The sequence below is a fragment of the Urocampus carinirostris genome, chromosome 12, assembly GCF_059441175.1.
Source record: "Urocampus carinirostris isolate Australia breed hairy pipefish chromosome 12, RoL_Ucar_1.0, whole genome shotgun sequence".
NCBI classification, from domain to species: domain Eukaryota; kingdom Metazoa; phylum Chordata; class Actinopteri; order Syngnathiformes; family Syngnathidae; genus Urocampus; species Urocampus carinirostris.
In genome coordinates, this window is record NC_142360.1 from 29,844,402 (window position 1) to 29,865,155 (window position 20,754).

Consider the following 20,754-nt stretch of genomic DNA (forward strand, 5'->3'; position numbering starts at 1 on the left):
ATCATACATGAGTCAATTCATTTAAAAGTGAAAAATAATTTTGCATTGCCGGAAACTCAGCAAAATGTAACGTGATGTCAAGTTTTGGACATGTTTGATAATGATTTAGTTGCCACACTTGGGATTGCTGTTGCTCACTGTTGTTTCAAGCGTGGCTCACCGACTTTGTGTGAACGCTCAGACCCCTGGAAAATTACAGGGAACATTGATTGTATGCAACAGGAATCAAACCCGGGTCGAGTCATTACACTAATACCGTAAAATATTGTATGGTAACCCCCCCCACACACGTATAATGACTGTATGCAGCTTATCCACCCCATTTTGTGGTAGGGCACACCGGGTTAAAAGGCGCAGTTTTAAAATTTCTGGCCGTTTTGTGGTTTTTGGGGGTGCCTTATAATCCAGAAAATACGGTTTGTATTCAAATTTGAAGGAATTCCAAAACTCTTAATTGAGCCACCAGATGGCGGTAAAGCACTGTTTCTATTTAAGGTAGGATTTCTCCTGAGTCGAAAAGGGTCTTCTGCATTTTTTACAAAATAAAATGTTTTAAAAAAACACCATCCCAAGGGAAATCATACAAATACAGTGTTTTTGGATCCCTTTACACATTTTAAAAGGTTATATTCCGAATATATTTGAAATTCTCTTTGCCAAGTCTTGTTCTGTTTGCAGTTATTTTGCTCATTTTAACAACTATCTTTCTTATCTGACCATACTTTTAACTTTTGAAGATATAAATAATAAGGAACCGAACGAATTTGTTAAAGATTTTGCTAAATATTTTTTAATTTCTAACATTATGCTAAGCTAAGTCACATTTGTTTGTACAGCCCTAAAAAATTTATATCAGCAATAAACATAAGTAATAAGGTAAATTGTTCCTAAGGTATTTAACAAGGGTTTCAGCCTCATAATAGGGTTTTAAATTGTTCTTAAGGTTTCAGGCTAGGGTTTCTAACTATGGTTTGCTCCATAATTAGGGTTTTAAAGCGTTCCTAGGGTTTCCAGCTAGGGTTTCCATCCAGGGTTTCCATCCAGGGTTTCCATCTAGGGCTTTAGCCTCACAATAGGGTTTCATAGGTTTTCCAGTTAGGGTTTCCCCCCAAGGAATTGGCCCCATATTAGATTTTTAAAGCGTTGCTGGGGATTCCAGCTACGGTTTTGCCCACATATTAGGGTTTTAAATTGTTTATAGTTTCCAGTTAGGGTTTTGAACTATGGTTAGGACCCTATAATAGGGTTTTAAAGCGTTCCTAGGGTTTCCCACTAAGGTTTGTAACTATAGTTTTGCCCCATATTGGATTTTTAAAGTGTTCCTAGGATTTCCAGTTAAGGTTTTCAACTAGGGTTTTAAAGCATTCCTATGTCAGACGAAAGGAAAACTGAGATCCCTTGCACTCGTTTCTTGGTTTTTATTGGAAGGAAGGAATGACAAGACGTGATTCTTCGATCCGTTGTTTGACGGATTGACGAAGCTTGACAGGCGGGTGAAGGCTTGGCGGGAATGGTCGTGGACAGGCGTAATCTTCGTGTTGTTGGTCGGGGCTGGAGTAGAAGGGCGTCGTCGTGTTCAGAAGAGTGATCAGGAGTCAGACGGGCAGGGCAGGTCGTAGGCAAATTCAGAAACGGGTTGGCAACGGAGATTAAGTAGAAGAAAACAGGAGGCAGGCAAAGAGTCGGAGGTACGGGCTTTCTGAGCGGATGGCAACAGGTAGCATAGTACAATCAGACAGCTTGTTTCCAGAAGCTGATGGACAGGGTGCGTAAATCAGCTGTCCTGGCTGTTGGCGCCAAATCCTGAGCCCAGGTGTTCCCGATCCGGGTGATTGTGACATCCTAGGGTTTCTAGCTAAGTTTTTTAAATTAAGTTTAAGCCCCAAATTAGCGTTTTAAGCATTTCTAGTTTTATTTAGCTAGGGTTTCCATCTGGGGTTTCCGCCCCGTATCAGTGTTTTAAGGTGTTCCTAGGGTTCCCAGCTAGCGCTTCTAACTATAGTTTTGGCCCCATATTCGCGTATTAAAGCTTTCATAGGGTTTCCAGCTAGGGTTTCAGCTCCATATCAGGATTTTAAGGTGTTCCGAGGGTTTTCAGCTAGCGTTTCTAACTAGGGTTTTGGCACAATATTTGTGTTTTTAAGCAATCTTAGGGTTTCTGGATAGTTTTTTTCAACTAAAGTTTCAGACTCCTATGAGGGTTTTAAGCATTCTTAGGGTTTTCACCAAGGATTTCCAACGAGGGTGATCATTTGTGAAGATATTATGATGGTTGCAAAAGCAAGAACTGCAATTCATCTAATCTACCTCAAAATTGTTGATTTCCTTTTATATTGTTAAAGTGGCGGAATATTGGTGGAACTTCCTCTGAACTTTGTGCAAAAGTAGCATGTTGCCGGGCCTCCAAATGTAATTTATTCTATGCGTGTGTGCTTGAGTGTGTGTGTGTGTGTGTAGGGTGATCAAATAAAGGTTTTATTACACAAAATAAATTGTGATTTATCAATGTACATTTTGAACTTGTCAAACAAAAACACTTGAAATAATTAATTTATAATTCGTCTTATTTTTCTGTGAAAATGTCTTTACAAATACAGTACATAAAAAACTCATCTTTTAATTTTTTCACAAAGCAGTGTATAACAGAACTTGAGAAAAAATACGGTTTTAAAGAAATTTTATTTTTGTTTTCTCTAATCATAACGTACTTTTGGTTAACATTTTTATTTTGAAAGTCCTACCTAATTTTTAAGACAAATAGTATATTTAAAACATCCATCCATTTTCTGTGCCGCTTATCCCTCACTAGGGTAGCGGGAGTGCTGGAGCCTGTCGCAGCAGATGAGTGGTTACCAGGCCCGTGGAACATTTCTGAGGTCAGGGGTTCAAATCCTGCTACCAGCCTTCCTGTGTGGAGTTTGCATGTTCTCCCCCGTGCTTGCGAGCACACCGGTTTCCTCCCTTATTCCAAAGAGATGCATGTCAGGTTAATTGACCGGTCAAAATTGTCCCTAGGTGTGAATGGGCGAGCGAATTGTGCGTCTCTGTGTGCCCTGCAACTGGCTGGAAACCAGTTCAGGGTGTCCCTAGCCCACTGCCCAAAGATAGCTGGGATGGGCTCCAGCACTCCTGCAACCCTACTGAGTAAATAATGGATATTGGATATTTAAAACAAAATGAGGGCAGCACGGTGGGGCAGTGGTTAGCGCGTGTGCGGCACAGTTCTAAGGTCTTGGGAACCTCTTGTGTGGGTTCAAATTCGGCTACCGGACTTCCTGTGCGGAGTTTGCATGTTCTCCCCGTGCTTGCGTGGGTTTCCTCCGGGCACTCCGGTTTCCACCCACATTCCAAAGACATGCATTTCAGGTGGATTGGCCGGTCCAAATTGTCCCTAGGTGTGAATGAGCGAGCGAGTTGTCTGTCCCCGTGTGCCCTGCGATTGGCTGGCAACCAGTTCAGGGTGTCCCCTGCCCACAGCCCAATGATTGCTAGGATGGGCTCCAGCTCCCCCGCGACCCTACTGAGGATAAGCGGTGCAGCTAATGAGAGATGAGAAACAAAATGATTTTTCAATATATTTTTTTTTTCAGAAAGTTAAATTAACTATTCCAGCTGGCTTTATCGAGCCTTGGTGCAAACTCTGAAGGGCTGCGGTGTGTTTGCCACCCCTACGATCCCTTCTGTTCTTAACTCCTCCCCCTCCGGGGCGAAGAAAGTGAACTTCTGTAGAATTGCCACCAAAAACAGGAAGATCTCCATCCTTGACAGGCCTTCTCCGATACACATTCGCGTCCCTGTAAGGTCAATTTTTAGAGTGTTGCATACAGAGAGAGTCCTGGCAAACTGCGTGGGGCTCACCCGCAGAAAAAGGTAAGAAGGCTTCTCTTTTGACAATCTTGCCTTCGGCATCCAGAAAGTGTCCAGGGTTGAACTGCTCTGGTGTCTCCCACTCAGCTTTGTCGTGCAGTGCGGTGGTCAGTAACGGGAGCACTTTTGTACCCTGGAAATAAGACACATACCCACGTTCTTACCAAACTACAAACATCACATAGAGATACGTTCTGACAAGACCTTGGGTATGATGTAGCCCCCCAGCGTTATGTCTTTGGTAGCCACTCTGGGTGTACTGAAAGGACTAACGTCTCCCATCCTATGGATCTCATGGATGACGGCTTCGGTGTATGGCATATGTGGTCGGTCAGCCATCGTGGGGAGCCGACTCCGGCCGATTACATCGTCGATCTCCTCGTGTATCTTCTCTGGAGGTGTATGAGGTACCCAAATATCAATAAAGCACAAATTTCCAAGGCAATATTTACGACCTACCCTGGACATCCCTGTTTTTGATGAGGTAGATCAAAGCCCACTGCAACGTACTGGAATTTGGCTCTGTACCCGCCATAAAGAGATCAATGGCGCAATTTGCCAAATTGCCCTCGTTGAAGCCTATGTTATTTTCGACCTGCTGGGCAGGGCACAGGACATGCATTGAGTTGACAGTTTGTGTCCCCCGCCTCGCTCGCTGGACTAGTTACTCACTTTCTCCATCTCGATGAGGAAATTGTCAATGTAGTCCCGTGGGTCATCCGGGTCGAGATCCAGTTTGTGCCTCGCTACTTCTTTATTGATGAAAGTCACGAGTTTTTCTCTATGACTAAAAACTGTGTGGTGAGGCCCTGGCAGGAATGTCATTATGTTGGGGAATGCCTGGTACAACTGCTCAGAGAAACAGAGTCCTGGTTTCTATATCCAAGTTATCTAGAAGTCTTTTTCACACTGCATTTAACATGCACTTGAAAAACCTGTTCACTAAGCACGTGGCAAGGGGGACAACATAGTAGCCAACCACACCCAGCAGTAGCTAGGAGGTAGAGCGATCGTTTTAGGATTAAGGGATCCCAGTTCGAATCCCGGCTTGTCCGTCTTACATGTCGAAGTGTCCTTGGGTAAGACATTAAACCCCCATTTACCCCCAATAAGCAGGTTAGCGCCTTACATGGCTGCACAGATCACGGCCGCTATTGGAAAATGTGAAGCACAATGTAAAGCGCTTTGGGAACTCCTTGACTTGAAAAGCGCTATATAAATGCAGATTATTTCAAATGCAGAAATGCAGATCAAATGCAGATCATTTCAGTAGAATGGAGTGTTGCTGGATGGTGTGATAGCAAAGGAATCAGACAGAAAAGGGGATGCTGAAAATACTGGAGTCTGGAATGTTGGAGAACAAACAGATACATGCCTATACCGGTACTGAGTGACTAAAGCTAAAGTTTTTACTCTATGTTCGGAGCCAGAATATACAATCTCTTTACAGTTATTTGTTAAGGGCTTCACATCATAAAATGTTAGCTGAATATGTAAAAGTATTTACAGAAAAGTGAATATTGTCAATGACCAGAGGCGGAAGTACCCAGTTTTAGTGAAATGGTGACATGTTAATGTCATGATTGCCAAAATGAAGACACCAGTGGCAATCGTTTGGCGCGCAGGAGCGCCCTCTCTGATTGACTGGCACTTTCCTCTTAAGCTGTCAGTGGCCAGAGGAGGGTGTCAGACCGTACTTGTGTCTCCCTGTGTGTTTTGCCAGATTCCAGTACCAAAGACCTTTTCTGTTTTGATTCCTGCCTGCCTTCGGTGTCGACCTGCTCTCCTGCTTTGGGGCGGCAGTAGCTCAGGAGGTAGAGCGATCGTTTTAGGATTAAGGGATCCCAGTTCGAATCCCGGCTTGTCCGTGTTACATGTCGAAGTGTCCTTGGGTAAGACACTGAACCCCCCAATACCCCCAATAAGCAGGTTAGCGCCTTACATGGCTGCACAGATCATGGCCGCTATTGGGAAATGTGAAGCACAATGTAAAGCGCTTTGGGAAGTCATTGACTTGAAAAGCGCTATAGAAATGCAGATCATTTCATTTTCATTCATTTCTCTGGCCATCGACCTGCCCGCTAAGACGTATCGATTCTGCCTACCTGTCACGGAACTGCCGTTCCGTCCAACGCTGCTAGCACTCGACAATCCTCGGCTTCCTAAGCAAGCTCTGTCAGCTCAATCCAATAAAGATTCCTTTAAAACAAACGCAATTGGGTCCGAGATTCCATTCTCTTTTCCTGACAGTTAAAGACATTACTGCCTTAGACTTAAATGTACTACCAATCCTTTATTTTTTTAGAACTGCAGTTCTCATAAGAGATCCAACTGTCCCACTGCCTACCATTCCACAGGTTAAGGACAGTTTACCAGTAGGCTGTTAGTTCAGCACTTGCCAATTGAGCGCCAAATGTTTTTCTAAGGGAGCGCAGGTCTTCAACTGCATGTCACAGGACTTGGACTTACATTGACCCAAACAGAATCCGCCAGGCGAATAAATTCATTCATGTGGTTTAGAAGCGTGGCGAAGGCATGGTCGCTGTACTCGAAGCGCCTTCCCATCACCAGCTGGCAGATTATATTGGACGCTGCATTGGAGAAGATCCGTGCCGGATTGAACGGTTGACCTGCAAAAGAGAATCTGCAGAATGCGGTAATGGTTTCTCCAAGGGTGTCAGAGCCGGAAACCAGTGGGCCAATTCACCTTTCTCCTTTGCAATCTCTTCCTGCAAGTGCTGGCTCTCTTTGCTGATGGCTTGCTCCATGCGATTCTTCCCCATGCCGAAGTTGCGAAGAGTAAACAGAGCGAAACGGCGGTGTGTCTTCCAGAGGTCGCCGTTACTTAAAAAGAGACCACCTGTGGCAAATTTGATAAAAGGGGATTTCATTTAAGGAGGACTTTTTAAGTATTTGAGGGATTGACATTTACAAGAGCCTTAGTGCCACCTCTGTCTCTCCCCCAAAATGTCAACCTTTATTTTGCGTTGCGTTAAAACAGATCTTGGCAATTGGAGACAGGATGCACTGTTCCCTTTAATTTTCCAGGGGTCTGAGCGTTTACACAAAGTGGGTGAGTAACGCTTGAAACAACAGTGAGCAACAGCAACCCCAAGTGTGGCAACTAAATCATTATCAAACATGTCCAAAACTTGACATCAAGTTACATTTTGCTGAGTTTCCCGCAAAGCAAAATTATTTTTCTCTTTTGAATGAATTGACTCATGTACTATTGCAAAGGTTATACGGCCTACAAACGTCGTTTTTTCTTACCGTTCTTTCACAAGATTTCTTTTATTCCTGGTATCTTTTGTCGCATAATTCGGAATACATTTTGGGGGGCTTATTTAGCCGGTTGCACAAAACAGAACTGTATTTAATCACATTTTTTAGTGGGAGTACAATGTTTGCAACAAGATACACTTGATATAACTGGAAATTATTTGAATGCAACACAAACTTTTTCTTCTTTTTCCCTGTTTTTTCTATTTTTTTTTAAATTCCTTTAAAAAAATCTCGTGTTTATTTTTTCCTAGCTGTCTTCTATATTTACTTTTCTTTTTTCTGGCTTTTTTCCTGAATTTTTCCTGCTCTTTTTTTCTCCTCCTTTTTTTCCTTTTTCCTCAGCTTTTCACTACTTTCTTATTTTGGTATTTTCTTTTTGGTTCTATTTCCCCCTTCCTTTAAGTCATTTTGTGCACAATTTTACATAATATTTGGTCGTGTAGGAATTAAAGAAGCAAAAACAACCTTAAAAGCCGTTTGGGACCCGAAAGAGCCGGTTCTTTTTAGTGAGCCAAGCCGAAGAAGCCGGTTCTCAAAAAACTCAACTAACTTTAATCAACTTCGTTCTACTTCGACATTGACTTCAAAATACCACATTTAAAACACAGCGTCAGGGGAACCTGTGTATTTTTACTTTCATGCACTGTAACGTTGACTTAATTCGCTTCTTAATTAGCAATTTCGAGCCCTGATTTTTGTGAGCGGGCTAGATTTTCTTGTGCACAGAAAAACATTGGTCAGCATGCACTGTTTTTACCACTTAAAACAATGAGAGTACCAAAATTGATTTCATGATCAGTATTAAGGTTGCTTAACATCTCATAGATTTTTCCATCTTACGTATCATACCCACAAGACTGGCCATGATAGTTGTTGTGAACTAGGTTAGAAGAATAAATCGAAATTGTTTTTCTGCCAATAAAGGATTCGATGCAAGCTTACGCTATGCAACATTTCTGTGCCGTTTGCTCTCTTTCAACAGATAAAATGTATTGTACTGTACATTATTTTAAAGCACCTTTAACTTCTAGTGTATATTTTGATGGCGGCGCCCCTGTTCGGCTGCGGCTACATCGGCTCGCTACAGTTTTTTGCACTTCGGCCATAAAACCCAGTCTTCGACTCAGTTTTGACGGCGCACAAAGTCAAATCAAACTGCTGATTAAAATACGATCGCAGTTTTTTTTGCTGGATATGCGATCATCTAGACATCAAGCGCTCGGTGCTACGACCACTCGGGAGTGTTTATTAGCCACGGACTGCTATGTCAACAAGACCCAGCGGCCTACAAAGCAGCGAAGCAGAGTGGCAGGACAGCGGCGTGACCGCCGGACGAGGAAGCGAGGTTGTCGGGCCGGGCTAACAGCTAGGCTAAAGGCTAAACCCTGCAAAACACCTCTCCCATCCATTTTCCTCTCCAACGTTCGCTCTCTGGACAATAAATTGGACCATTTACAACTGGGAGTAACATCGAACCGCGAGATGACGAACTGCTGCGCTAAAATTCTGACGAAGACATGGTTAATCTTATCTATCCCGGCTGACGCATAAGGAAACTGCGGGTCAGATGTATCGACATTTCGTTCTGTATACACGTGTACACGAATGACAATAAAGTAAATCTGAATCTGAATTGAATCTGAATATTTCCTCAATTTTACCTTCATTGGGTGAATATGAATGAGCGTCAAGGCTCTTGCCGTGCGTCACGAGGATCTCTTTGACCATCTTATATCCGCTCACAAACACGGACTTCTGACCATCTGTGTAAACGCTAAACACGTTTCCATAGGTTTCAGCCAACTGGACATGATATAGCAGAGGAGTGAATGAATGAAAGGACAAGAAAAGGAAAAATTGCACGCAGGATTGGGGTAAAACAACAAGTGAGGTAATCTTCCTGAATTTGCCAAAATTAGAAGATTTCATTGAGGTGGTATTAAAATAAAAATCAGTACCTTTGATAAAGAGACGAGCAGCTTGTTTCTGTCCATATACAAACCAAAATGTTTGATCAAGGGCAGTTCGAGCGGTCCGGGAGGAAAGTTAGGAGGGTTCCTGTGTCTGAGGAAGTCTATGACAAGGAGCAGGAATAAAAAAACGAGTAACCATCTGAAGTCAAACCGAAGCATTATATGTTCAAGCCACATGTCGGCAGACCGGAATCAGAAGCGCAAGAGTAGAATGGCAGACGCGAATGGACAAAATAATGGCAGAGTGTCTGAATAAAAGCGGTAGAAAGTCAGCCGTGCCTCCCCGGACAATCAAAACACCTGCCTGGTGTATTTAGCTTACTGACATTGTTGGGTCGAAATAGACAATGGTAAAAGAATGATGGCAGTCTTTGAGAAGATAAAATCACATTGTAACATGCTTGAAAAAAAAATGCTTTAAGGGTGTGCCTGTTGTGGTAAGGCAAACAATCCACTCCTTTCTTCCATGTGTGTATAATACAACAATACAATATGCATTTCTTTGTTGTATTATAAAGGGTGGAGTTTGTAAGTTGTAAATGGGCTAAAGTTCACAGTCATTATAACTTTATATATCAGGGTTTGATAATCTGCTCTGAGGTGGGGATCAGAAGGTGAAGCTACCATATAGTGTGGGATAGAAGCCTATTGTAATGCGTAGCTAATGCGTTCCGAACCGCTCGATACCCAAGATAAAAATATTGAAATAAGCACAACTTGTGTATTATACGTGGATATGATTAAATAAAATGATATAAAAATATTTTAGGCCATTTTATCTACCAATACCTCCGGTGTGACGTGGTTAGAGCTGGTTCAGTGGTGTCGTGGGTGGATGCAGAGGAAGTAGGAGACAGTTGATTAAAATCAAAACGGATTTTGAAACTTCCACTTGCGAGCATTGTCATGCTCCTAGAAGATTTCCTTGCTTTAATAGATTCCTTATTTTCAACGATAGTCCTAATTGTTGATTGGCCACTGCCATACATTTTGGCAAGAGTTAAGAGTTGCCCTTCTAGTATTTCTTGATGATCGCAAAATTTGTTTCCATGATTACCATGCTTTTGCTTCTCCATTTTACATCATTACAAGCCTTTGTACCCATAACAAATGAACTAAAAAGATGCATATCAATTGTAAAAGTTGTCAATTCCTACATTAATCGGGTAGGTGTGCTGCTTTTTCCAGGCAACTATTAGGATGTTGCTGACCAGTGGCAGGGACGACGGGCCGGTTGGGAAGTTGGCCAGCTCCCTCTTGCTGAAAATGCACCACAGGAGGAACGGGCTAGGCACAGAAGCAGCACCCCCAAAGATTAAGACCAAGGACCCCGCTGTACATCCACATGATGTCCCGTTCAGTTGGTTTGTCAGTGCTGTTCAGCCAAGCAGCGCCTTTAGTACCAACCCCCCTACTCATTTGCAATTACCTCCTTTAAAACACTCAACACTCGGCTACTTGAGGAAATCACAGTAATCAAAAAGATTTACGCAGTTTTTAAACTGTGAGTTTTCTTTTTCAAAGCTACCTGTATTTGTTCTGTCATTACCGGTAGTGGTGTTTGATCAACTGTAGTCCCTCCGCATCAACGGATTGTTTATTTGAATAGAACTTGTCTGACAAGATCCATCCATTATCTGCTCCACTTATCCTCAGTAGGATCGCGGGGGTGCTGGAGCCCCTCCCAGCCATCTTCGGGCAGTGGGCAGGGGACACCCTGAACTGGTTGCCAGCCAGTCGCAGGGCACACAGGGACAGACAATTCGCTCGCCCATACACTTAGGGATAATTTTGACCGGTCAATTCACCTGACATGCATGTTTTTGGAATGTGGGAGGAAACCGGAGTGCCCAGAGGAAACCCACGCAAGCACGGGGAAAACATGCACACTCCGCACAGGAAGGTTGGTAGCTGGATTCGAACCCATGACCTCAGAACTGTGCCGCACACACGCTAACCACTGCGTTGCCGTGCTGCCCGTCTGACAAGATGAATGGGTAAAAAAAAAACTACAAAAAAGAGTAGGGCAGATATTGGAATTTAAAAACCAATTCAACATTTTCACTGTTTAAAAACTATTAATGAAGCTGGAAGGAATTTGGAACTTTTTTACTCGCGCCAACCACCTCTGGCTTGTGTCAACATTGCAGCCACTCTCAAGCAAATACGTTCGAATAAACTCCTTTTTTATCTTTCATGGGGTTTGAAATGTATTTTAGGCAGGCTTCTTCTTACGCTCACAATTTTTATGCTACACTTACAAATAGAAAAAAACATAGGGGTTTAGCATGATGTCACTCTCCGCCACAACCCACGTCCCCCATTCCTCCAACCTAGGGTTAGGGTTAGGCTTTGGGTTGGGGTTAGGTTAAGGGTTCGGTTGGGTTAGGATTAGGGTTAGGGTTAGGGTTAGGGTTAGGGTTAAGGTTATGGTTTGGGGTTTGGGGTTTGGGGTTTGGGGTTTGGGGGTTGGGGTTAGTGTTAGTGTTAGTTTTTTTAGTGTTAGTGTTAGTGTTAGGGTTAGGGTTAGGATTTGGGGTTAGTGTTGGGTTAGGGTTTGTGTTAGGGCTTGTGTTAGGGTTTGTGTTAGGGTTTGTGTTAGGGTTTGTGTTAGGGTTTGTGTTAGGGTTAGGGTTAGGGTTAGGGTTGGGAATAGGGTTATGGTTATCCAACCTGACGTGTTTTCCACTGATAAGCTTTCTAAAAGTAAGATAAAAACAGGTGGGGAAAAACATAAGGGTTCCTTGAACTCTGTTGGGCATTTTTAACAAATACTTTTTAAAGAAAATATTTCATCTTTTTAAAGACACCCGAAATGATGTACCACCTTTAAGTAATAAAATTACGGCAGCTGAAAAGTCATAAAAAGCCTACTTGACAATCTGGACATAGTTTTGCAACACAATTTATAAAATATCAAAAAGTTTAAAAAAAAGTGAAGGAAAACGACAACAGAAATTTGACTATAAAAGTACATCAGATCAATTCCATTTGTGTAAGACAACACCAGAGAAGCATTTGTTGGACCCTCAGCGGGGAATGGCACGGATCTCGAAGGGGTATGGTGCACGGGTCATTCCGACGATTCCCTCGGAGCTCAGCTTGATTCCTTCAGCAGCGGAGAAGGTGAACTTCTGCAGCATGGACACCAGGAACAAGAACAGCTCCATCCGGGCCAGGCCTTCACCCAAACACGCTCGCCTTCCTAGCACAACCAAAACAGCCTCATTACGTTCTTCTTGCTTCGTCTCCAGAGAAGCTGCTTATTTACCCGCCGAGAAAGGTAAGAATGCATCCCTCTTGACAAAATTCCCTTCAGCGTCCAGGAAGTGTCCAGGGTTGAACGTATGCGGAGTTTCCCATTCGTTCTTGTCGAACAACACCGACGTCAGGATGGGCAAAACGGTGCAGCCCTTAAAACCACAGGAAGATCATTGGAATGGGTTAGTGAGACTTTTCTGTTCCTTTGATCTTGAGAAACATGTTTACTTCATGTTGATCCATGAAACTGGTACTAGGTGGTATTTATTTCAACATTTTCCATGACTGACTTCCAGGAAATCTTCAGGTATTGGATTACCAGACTTTTAGCAATAAAACAAGCTACAAATACAGACCGATTCACAGGTGCCAGGTCAATTTTCACTCAATTTGGCATTACAGTGGAACCTCGGTTTTCGAACGCCTCTCAGTTCGAACAAATCGGTGTTCGACCAAAAATTTCGAGAAATTCTTGCTTCGCTGTTCAGTCAAAAAATCGGAGTTTGAACGCCGGTAATGCGTGAGTGCGTACGCTAGGGTGTGATGCGGAGTACGGGTGTTCAAGCCCAATTATGCCTCCGAAGAAGGTCGTTGCAAGCAGCAACGTTGCTACAGGTGAAAAAATAGGTTGTTCGTCCAACTATTGCCTTTAAGAAAGACATAATAGCTAAATATGAAAGCGGTGTACGAGTTTCCGATCTTGGGAATACAGCATGGCTAAATCTACTATCAGTACGATAGTAAAGAATAAGGAGGCTTTGAAATCGAGTGCTGCGGCTGAGGAAGTTAGTGCTATAAGCAAGCAACTGCCGCAAGTTTTGGAAGAAGTTGAAAAACTATTGATGATTTTTCTCTCCCTACCGTCCATCACAAAGGTAAGAAATCCTATTCATAATTCTTTTCTTTATCCTTTTTTTAAATTTTTATACGTTAATTTTAGCGTAATCCTCCGTACGCTAACGCGAACGTACGATTAGCCTGGGTTAGCTTCATGTTTACCTTCATGGTAAACATTCAGGGTGTTGGAACGGATTAAAACGATTTACATTACTTTTAATGGGAAAAACGATTTCGGTGATTGAACAAATCGGTTTTCGAACAGGGTTCTGGAACGGATTATGGTCGAGAACCGAGGTTCCAGTGTATTTGGCGAGATTAACATGACAAGGCATTCCGGACTGATGCACCTTCGGGATTGTGTACTTTCCCAGCTGTACGTCTTTGGAGGCCACCCTGGCTCCATTGAGAGGAAGAATGTTGCCCATCCTCTGAATTTCATGGATGACTGCATTGGTGTAAGGCATTTGGGCTCTGTCCGCCATCTTAGGGAAACGATTTAGTCCAACCACTTGGTCAATCTCAACCTGGACTTTGTCTTGGAAAAGAAACACAAGATTGATAAAAGGTACAATTGTTAAATTGAGGACATCGTCGTAATTTTCCCCTTCCTCATTCCACCTTGGATTTCAGGGTTCTGGATGAGGTAGATCAGACCCCATTCCAGTGTTGTGGAGGAAGTCTCTGTGCCGGCAACGAACATATCCAGACAGCACAGAACCAGATTTTCTTCCGTAAAACCCACATCACAGTTTGCTTGGTCCTGTTTATAGAAACCGTAAAACACGTGAGTCATTCGTTTTTTGGGGGTTTTTTTTGACGATAGACCAAGTCATTGTTTTACTTTGCTCTCTGATAAAAAGGCATCAATGTAATCTCGAGGGTTCATAGGGTCCAAATCCAATTTATGGATCTTTACATGGTCTTTAATGAACTCCTGCATGGCTTGATAGAGGCCGAATATTCTATGGTGGGGCCCTGGCAACCGCTGCATAACTGCTGGGAAGGCACAGTAGAGCTGTATCAAAGAGAAAAAAAAACACAAAAATACTTTTAAACTTTCATAATCAGAATTTGTTTTCTCCAATGTGGTTGAGGTACAAATCTTTGTGTTATAAACGAACTTAGACTTGCCATGGTTGGCTTTAAAGTTAGCAAGTGAGTTAGCCCCTGACACAAACTTTTTCTTCTTTTTTCCGTGTTTTTTTTCCTACTTTTTTTAAAATTCCTTTAAAAAAAATCTCATTGTGTTTATTTTTTCCGAGCTGTTACTTTTTTCTTTTTGTTCTCTATTTACTTTTTTCCTACATTTCTTTCTTTTCTTTTTTTCTGGCTTTTTTCTAAATGTTTCCTTCTTTTTTTCTCTTGCTTTTGTTTCTTTTTTTTCTCTGCTTTTCACTACTTTTTCATTTTGGTATTTTTTTCTTTGTTGTTTTATTCCCCCTTCATTTTGTGCATATTTTACATAATATTTGGTCACATAGGGATTAAAGAATCAAAAACAACCTAAAGAGCCGTTTAGGACCCGAAAGAGCCGGTTCCTTTCAGTGAGCCGAGCCGAAGAAGCCGGTTCTCGACAAACTCTACTAACTTTACTCAACTTCGTTCTACTTCGACTCAACAACGTCAGGGGAACCCGTGTATTTTTACCTTCATGCACTGTAACTTTGACTTAAGTCGCTTCTTAATTAGTAATTTTGAGCCCTCATTTTTGTGCGTTGGCTAGATTTTCTTGTGCGCTAAGAATGTGTGCGCAGTGCGAAATTGCGCAAGCGCGCAGCTTAGAGGGAGCACTGGTTGGCATTATCTTTATTTTCATTGATAACAACATAGCGAACATTGTTTACAACAAGATTCAACATGGCAATTTAGATTTGGATCAGATCTTTAGATCTTAAAATTCAAACTCAGTTAGCCTCTGTGTTAGTGTAAGGTTTTCCTCACCCGAGTCCACACACTACCTCCCAAATAGATCATCTCTGTCATGGTGGCGCGCATCTGCTGGAGCTTTGGGTCACAGTAGTCGAATCTTTTCCCGAAAACGACCTGACAGATTATATTCGCCACCGCGCTGGTCAAATCAGCTGCGGGATTGAACAATTCGCCTGAGGGAGAGATGACATCTCACACCAACTGTACCAACATTTTGAATTTAGAAAAAGAAGAATTTACTCTTATTGTCATTCTTTGTAACCATGAACACAGAACGAAATGTCGATACACCTGACCCGTACAGTTAAACTGAAACGAGCCGATGCAGCCGCAGCCAAACAGGGCGCCGCCATTTTAGACCTAACTGCTGTGTTGGGAGTCCTTAGGTGACCAAACCCCCCAATCCGAACCCTTAATGCCGAGCGCCAAGCAGGGAGGCAATGAGTACCAATGTTGTAAGTCTATGACTCGGCCGAGGCTTGAACCAGCGACCTCCCAGTCTCAGAGCGGGCGCCCTACCCTAGGCTACCTCTCAACCCTAAGCTGGAGGTGAAACTCTAACATGATTTGAAAGTTAAACCCAAATATGGAACTGTAAATCTTGCTATACACCTATCCTAAAACATGACTTGGAATTTCATAAATGACTTAAATCCTTCCCTTGATGGAATCTCATCTGTAGCATTTGGTGTGTGTTGCTCACCATTGTGATTGTGGAAAGCCTGGGCCAGGTGTTGGCTCTCCTGGCAGATGCTCGTCTCCGAGACGCCGGTTGCCAAACCGAAGTTGCGCAGCGTGCCCATGGCGAAGTGACGCTGCTTCTTCCAAGTCTTGCCGTTGCTAAACAAAAGCCCTCCTGAAGGAACAAACACAAGCGGACTTTCACTCAGTTTGTTTCTTTATACCGCCCTTTCAATGCGTGGGTGTATACTTTTATGCATGTGTGTATTGAAGGATTTTATACATTTCACTATAAAGGATTTTATACGATTGACTACAAATTACATTTAATGCAAAGATATTCACTGACTGGGCTTTAGTTCAATGACAGGGCAGTCTGTTCCAAATGCAGAATATTTTGTCTAGGGAATATTGATAACAGGACTCTGACGGAGGACGGCAGGCGTTGTTTTGAAAATAAGGCGCTGTGTTGCGAGAACTGTGGGCGCAAAACAATTCCTTGGCACGCCCATGGGAGGAGCCGAGACGCCATCTTGCGGGGAGACGTGGGCCAAGAAAAAAAGCTAGAGGACTTCAGAACAAGGCTTTCCAGAGACTCCAACGTCGCTAATTTGGCTGTTTTCGATGGAGTACGCATAGTTAAATTGTTAGGGAAATTAAAACTGCCCCCATGTGGAAATGTCGGCTTTCCTGTTGATTTTTTCCTCAAGAAACAAGCGCATAAATTGTTGGCTGAATGTGAGTTGTGTTTGGTTAATGGAGTCCGATAACTAATTCGAACAATTTGGTAAAGGGTACATTTTGATATTTATATCAGGAAGCCAGAACAGAATAATTAAAAACAATAACATCAATAATTACAATGGATCATTCAGAAGTCACCAGGGAACTTCTGAGCGGAGAGAACCACAGGCCAATACATATACTTTTCACTTTTGATGTTGTAAATCGGACATAAAACGTTGAAATAATTTGTTTTTACTTCACGAGTGTGTCTCATATGTTGTTGATTCTTAGAAAATCATTTTAGTTTTGTAGCTTTAAGTGTCAGGTTCTGCACGGTTGCCATGGCGCCCAGCTGGCACTGCCCCTTGACACCTGCTGACTCGCATTTTCTGATTACTCCTGTGGGTACTTAAACTTGCTCTTTTGAACTGCGCTTTGCCAGATTTTTGTTGAAAACTTGTTTATGCATGGTTATACTTGTTGGACTTTGTTGCACTTCGGTGTAACATCCTGAGAGATTCCTGCAAGTTCTGTTTAATTCTGGAAATGCCTAGTTGTAGTTTTGCCTGTGTTTGACCCGTTTTATTTTTTGGTCTGGTCTGTTTGTGTTTTGGGACAACTTTTCTTTCTCAATTAAAGTGTGAGGACGTCTACGCAAATGAGCTCCTACTTCCTGCTTCCCGATCCGTTTCATGACATTAAGTTTGAAACCAAAATGTGGCATCATGACAAAAAGTTCTTAGGGTCCCCGATACTTTAAGTAGGTACTGTAACTGATCATATTTGAATATATCTGTTTAATAGGTTTAATAAGATCAGCTTTAACTCCTGCTGTCTATGTGTGAGTCTAATTTACTTATTTTCTATATGCTATATTGTTTCTGTGCTTATTTGTACCACCAAAAAGTATCTGAGTGTTTTCTATTGGTGTGTGCACCAACTCCATTGCATAGGTGCGTGCGCTACCTTCCCGTTTGTAGATTCTGGAAAACAAAGCCTGGTACGGTCTGTCCACGAACTTGTCGCCGTGCGTTACGAGCATTTCCTTGACCATGTTCCAACCACATACGAACACAGTCTTTTCTTGTCCCACTCGGATGCAGAAAACGCTGCCGTAGGTGTCGGCCAACTGCATGCACAGGACAAGGGAGCTTTGTGATCGGTTGAATTGAATCACAATTTCAGCACAATATCGGCTGTGTGGTGAGTTGCTCAGCAGCACAAAAGCAGCGCACTGTTTATCAATTTCTTGTTAATGGAAGCAATTACCAGTTGTTCTCCCAGCTATGGGAGAAATTTCCAGTTGTGTATGATGGGAGCAAAACTATAATAAAAATGCTAATAATAATAAAAAAATACTAAGATAAATGAATAATCCATACATTTATATATATATATATATATATATATATATATATATATATATATATATATATATATATATATAGTAGAAATAACAACAATACAATTGCTGTAATAACATGTTTGAATTTATTATAATTAGTGTTATTTTGCAGTAATTTACACTTAGATTTTTTTCAATAATATATTCTATAATATTGTCTCATCTCATCTCATCTCATCTCATTAGCTGCACCGCTTATCCTCAGTAGGGTCGCGGGCTGCTGGAGCCCATCCCAGCAATCATCGGGCAGCGGGCAGGGGACACCCTGAACTGGTTGCCAGCCAATCGCAGGGCACACAGGGACATTACATAATCTGCCCATTACATAATCTGTAATATGCTACATAATAACAATTTTGAAAGCAAGAATAAGATTTATGGGTTCTACTTAAAAAATGAGCTACATACAAATTCTATAACATTTTGAAAATGTAATCAGATTAGGGAACATTAAGCAATTTTAAGAGTAAAATTCAAGATTCAAGTACTTCGACCCATAATGTATTTTTCTACATAAAAATTGCTTATTTTCTGTTCCATTTCAGGTAGGGGTCCTTGAGACTATTTTGTACCTTTGGCTTACTATTTAAAGAATTACATTGCTGCCACGGAAAAAAATATAAGTCCAAGAGCTATACAGATGCCATGCGTTCATATAGTTTCCAATTTCATATCATAATATTGAGATTTTGCACAAATATTGCATGCCTGTTTTCAACTTTAACGATTTTAAATAGCAATTTTCAAATTTTACATAGTCAGTATATTAAAATGTGAAAGTTATCAAACAAAAAGTTAATTTTTTTGTGTAAAACCATCAATATTTTAAACGGACGGTGTGGTCGGAAACCTATGGCTTGCAAGCTATTTATGACTCTTTTCATGAGTGCCAATGGCTCAGCGATGAAACAGAATTTTGAAAATGATCATTCTACTAAATTAGACTTTGATTTATTTTTTCTCTCTGTTTTTGAACCTTTTTATACTAAGCAACTATAAAGTCAAGCAACTCAATCCTTGAAAAAAACACGATATAACAACATGTAAATTAAAAATATGTACTTTTCGGTTTCGTTATACAATGTCAATGCTGAAGCCAAATACATTTGTAAGTAGAGGTACCACTGCAAAGACAATGTCATGGTTATTCCTATCAATTCATTTTTTTTTCAATAACTTTCAAGACGTAAAATTTACTCTTTTAGAGAAAATTTAATAGCTTCATTTGCAATTATATATTCGGGACATTTATGCATGTTTCAGTCTTCTTTTAGTCAATAAAGCATTCCAGGCAGGGAAAAACAGATGCTAATTAAATGCAAAAAAATTCTTACCCGCATCAGATACGTGTGCGGCTGCTTGGCATCGATGTTAAAGATATTTCCGACCAATGGTAGGGCCAACGGGCCGGGCGGGAAGTCGGCTGGCTCCCTCTTGCTGAAGGTGCGCCCCAGGAGGAAAAGGGCCAAACCCAAAAGTAGAACCCCCCAAAGATCCAGACCCAGGACCGCGCTGTACATCCACATGATGTCCTGTTCTGGTTGCCAAGTTAGTGCCGCTGTGCTAACACTGCGCCGACGGTATCTATTACACTAGTCATTTTGCACATACCTCATTTAATTAAATCAACACTCAGCCCAATTTGAGTCAAACTTACTCTACCAAATCAGGATTATCCATTCATTCTACCGTGTATTTAAATAAATATTGTCATAATATACATTCTTTAATATTTTTTCAGTTATGTTTTATTAAAAAAATAGCAGGCAAGAAAAACGAGTCTGCATAAAATGCAGTTTTTTTTAAGATTATTTATAGTTTAACACCTATTAGTGGTAAAATAAAACGTTATTCCTCAAAACAAAACAATATTGATTGGAAAAATAAACAAAAATACATGAACTATCCTATCTGTCACTGTCTTGTACCACGGACAGACTGAAGAGATCTTTTCTACCTCATGCCATGAGGCTCTTTAACTCCACCCGGCAGAGTAAAGTCCCACATTAAACCACACCCCTTACATTGCATATTACCGTACTTTTATTGCAGTGTGTATTTTATGTAGCACTATTTAAATACTCTATACAACACGCTACAGTGGGTATTAGCACGTCACATTGGTTATTTGTATATCGTATTCCTTTTGCTTTATTATTGTATTGTTCTCAGCGAAGGGATGATGCTGGAAATGTGAATTTCCCTGCGGGGAGGAATAAAGTATCCATCTATCTATCTATCTATCTATCTATCTATCTATCTATCTATCTATCTATCTATCTATCTATCTATCTATCTATCTATCTATCTATCTATCTATCTATCTATCTATCTATCTATCTATCTATCTATCTATCTATCTATCTATCTATCTATCTATCTATCTATCTATCTATCTATCTATCTATCCATCTATCTATCTATAAACGTGCATTTCTTAAGTCGTAGGACAAGAAATTAGTTTGTTTTTTTTGCATAACATGAAGCTCACCCAGAGGGGGCTCACATGCCAAGATTACCAATGTTAATCACTTATGCCCGCTCATTTGGCGCCAGACGCTGTGGGCTCTGATTGGCTCCCTGTGCCTTTTTAAACCCAGTCCTGTCAGTCTCCGGTTATCAGTCCGTCTGAGAACCTCTGTTGATACAAGGCAAGCTTTTTTTTACGCCCGCCGGTCCTGTTTTTGGACCCGTTTTGCCACCTGCCCATTCCTGATCTCCCTGTTTGTCTCCGGCTACGACCTGTTTTGATCCCGACAACGTCTGCTCTACCGTCCCGGCTTACGA

At 41.6% G+C, this 20,754-nt stretch overlaps 2 protein-coding genes across 3 annotated transcripts; both read right to left on the reverse strand.

Moving 5' to 3' along the window:
• Positions 1 to 1,398: 1,398 nt before the first annotated feature.
• Positions 1,399 to 9,494, reverse strand: LOC148355470 (cytochrome P450 2J2-like). 2 transcript variants are annotated; one of them, XM_088348806.1, is made up of 9 exons: positions 9,111 to 9,494; positions 8,814 to 8,955; positions 6,575 to 6,727; positions 6,337 to 6,497; positions 4,540 to 4,716; positions 4,327 to 4,465; positions 4,072 to 4,259; positions 3,859 to 4,000; positions 1,399 to 3,794 (listed from the first exon to the last, which is right to left on the reverse strand). In XM_088348806.1, exons 1-9 carry the CDS (start codon positions 9,300 to 9,302, stop codon positions 3,619 to 3,621), a joined length of 1,470 nt encoding a protein of 489 aa, XP_088204932.1. In that variant the 5' UTR covers positions 9,303 to 9,494; the 3' UTR covers positions 1,399 to 3,618. The 2 variants fall into 2 exon arrangements, with proteins under 2 accessions (XP_088204932.1, XP_088204933.1); XM_088348807.1 differs by having other exon boundaries at positions 4,327 to 4,462; positions 9,111 to 9,492.
• A 2,520-nt stretch (positions 9,495 to 12,014) lies between these two features.
• LOC148355471 (cytochrome P450 2J6-like) lies at positions 12,015 to 20,212 on the reverse strand. Its single transcript, XM_088349549.1, has 9 exons — positions 19,302 to 20,212; positions 17,529 to 17,691; positions 15,859 to 16,011; positions 15,168 to 15,328; positions 14,068 to 14,241; positions 13,845 to 13,986; positions 13,574 to 13,761; positions 12,397 to 12,538; positions 12,015 to 12,330 (listed from the first exon to the last, which is right to left on the reverse strand). The coding sequence occupies exons 1-9, from the start codon at positions 19,491 to 19,493 to the stop codon at positions 12,155 to 12,157; spliced, it is 1,491 nt and encodes a 496-aa protein (XP_088205675.1). The 5' UTR covers positions 19,494 to 20,212; the 3' UTR covers positions 12,015 to 12,154.
• Positions 20,213 to 20,754: the final 542 nt, after the last annotated feature.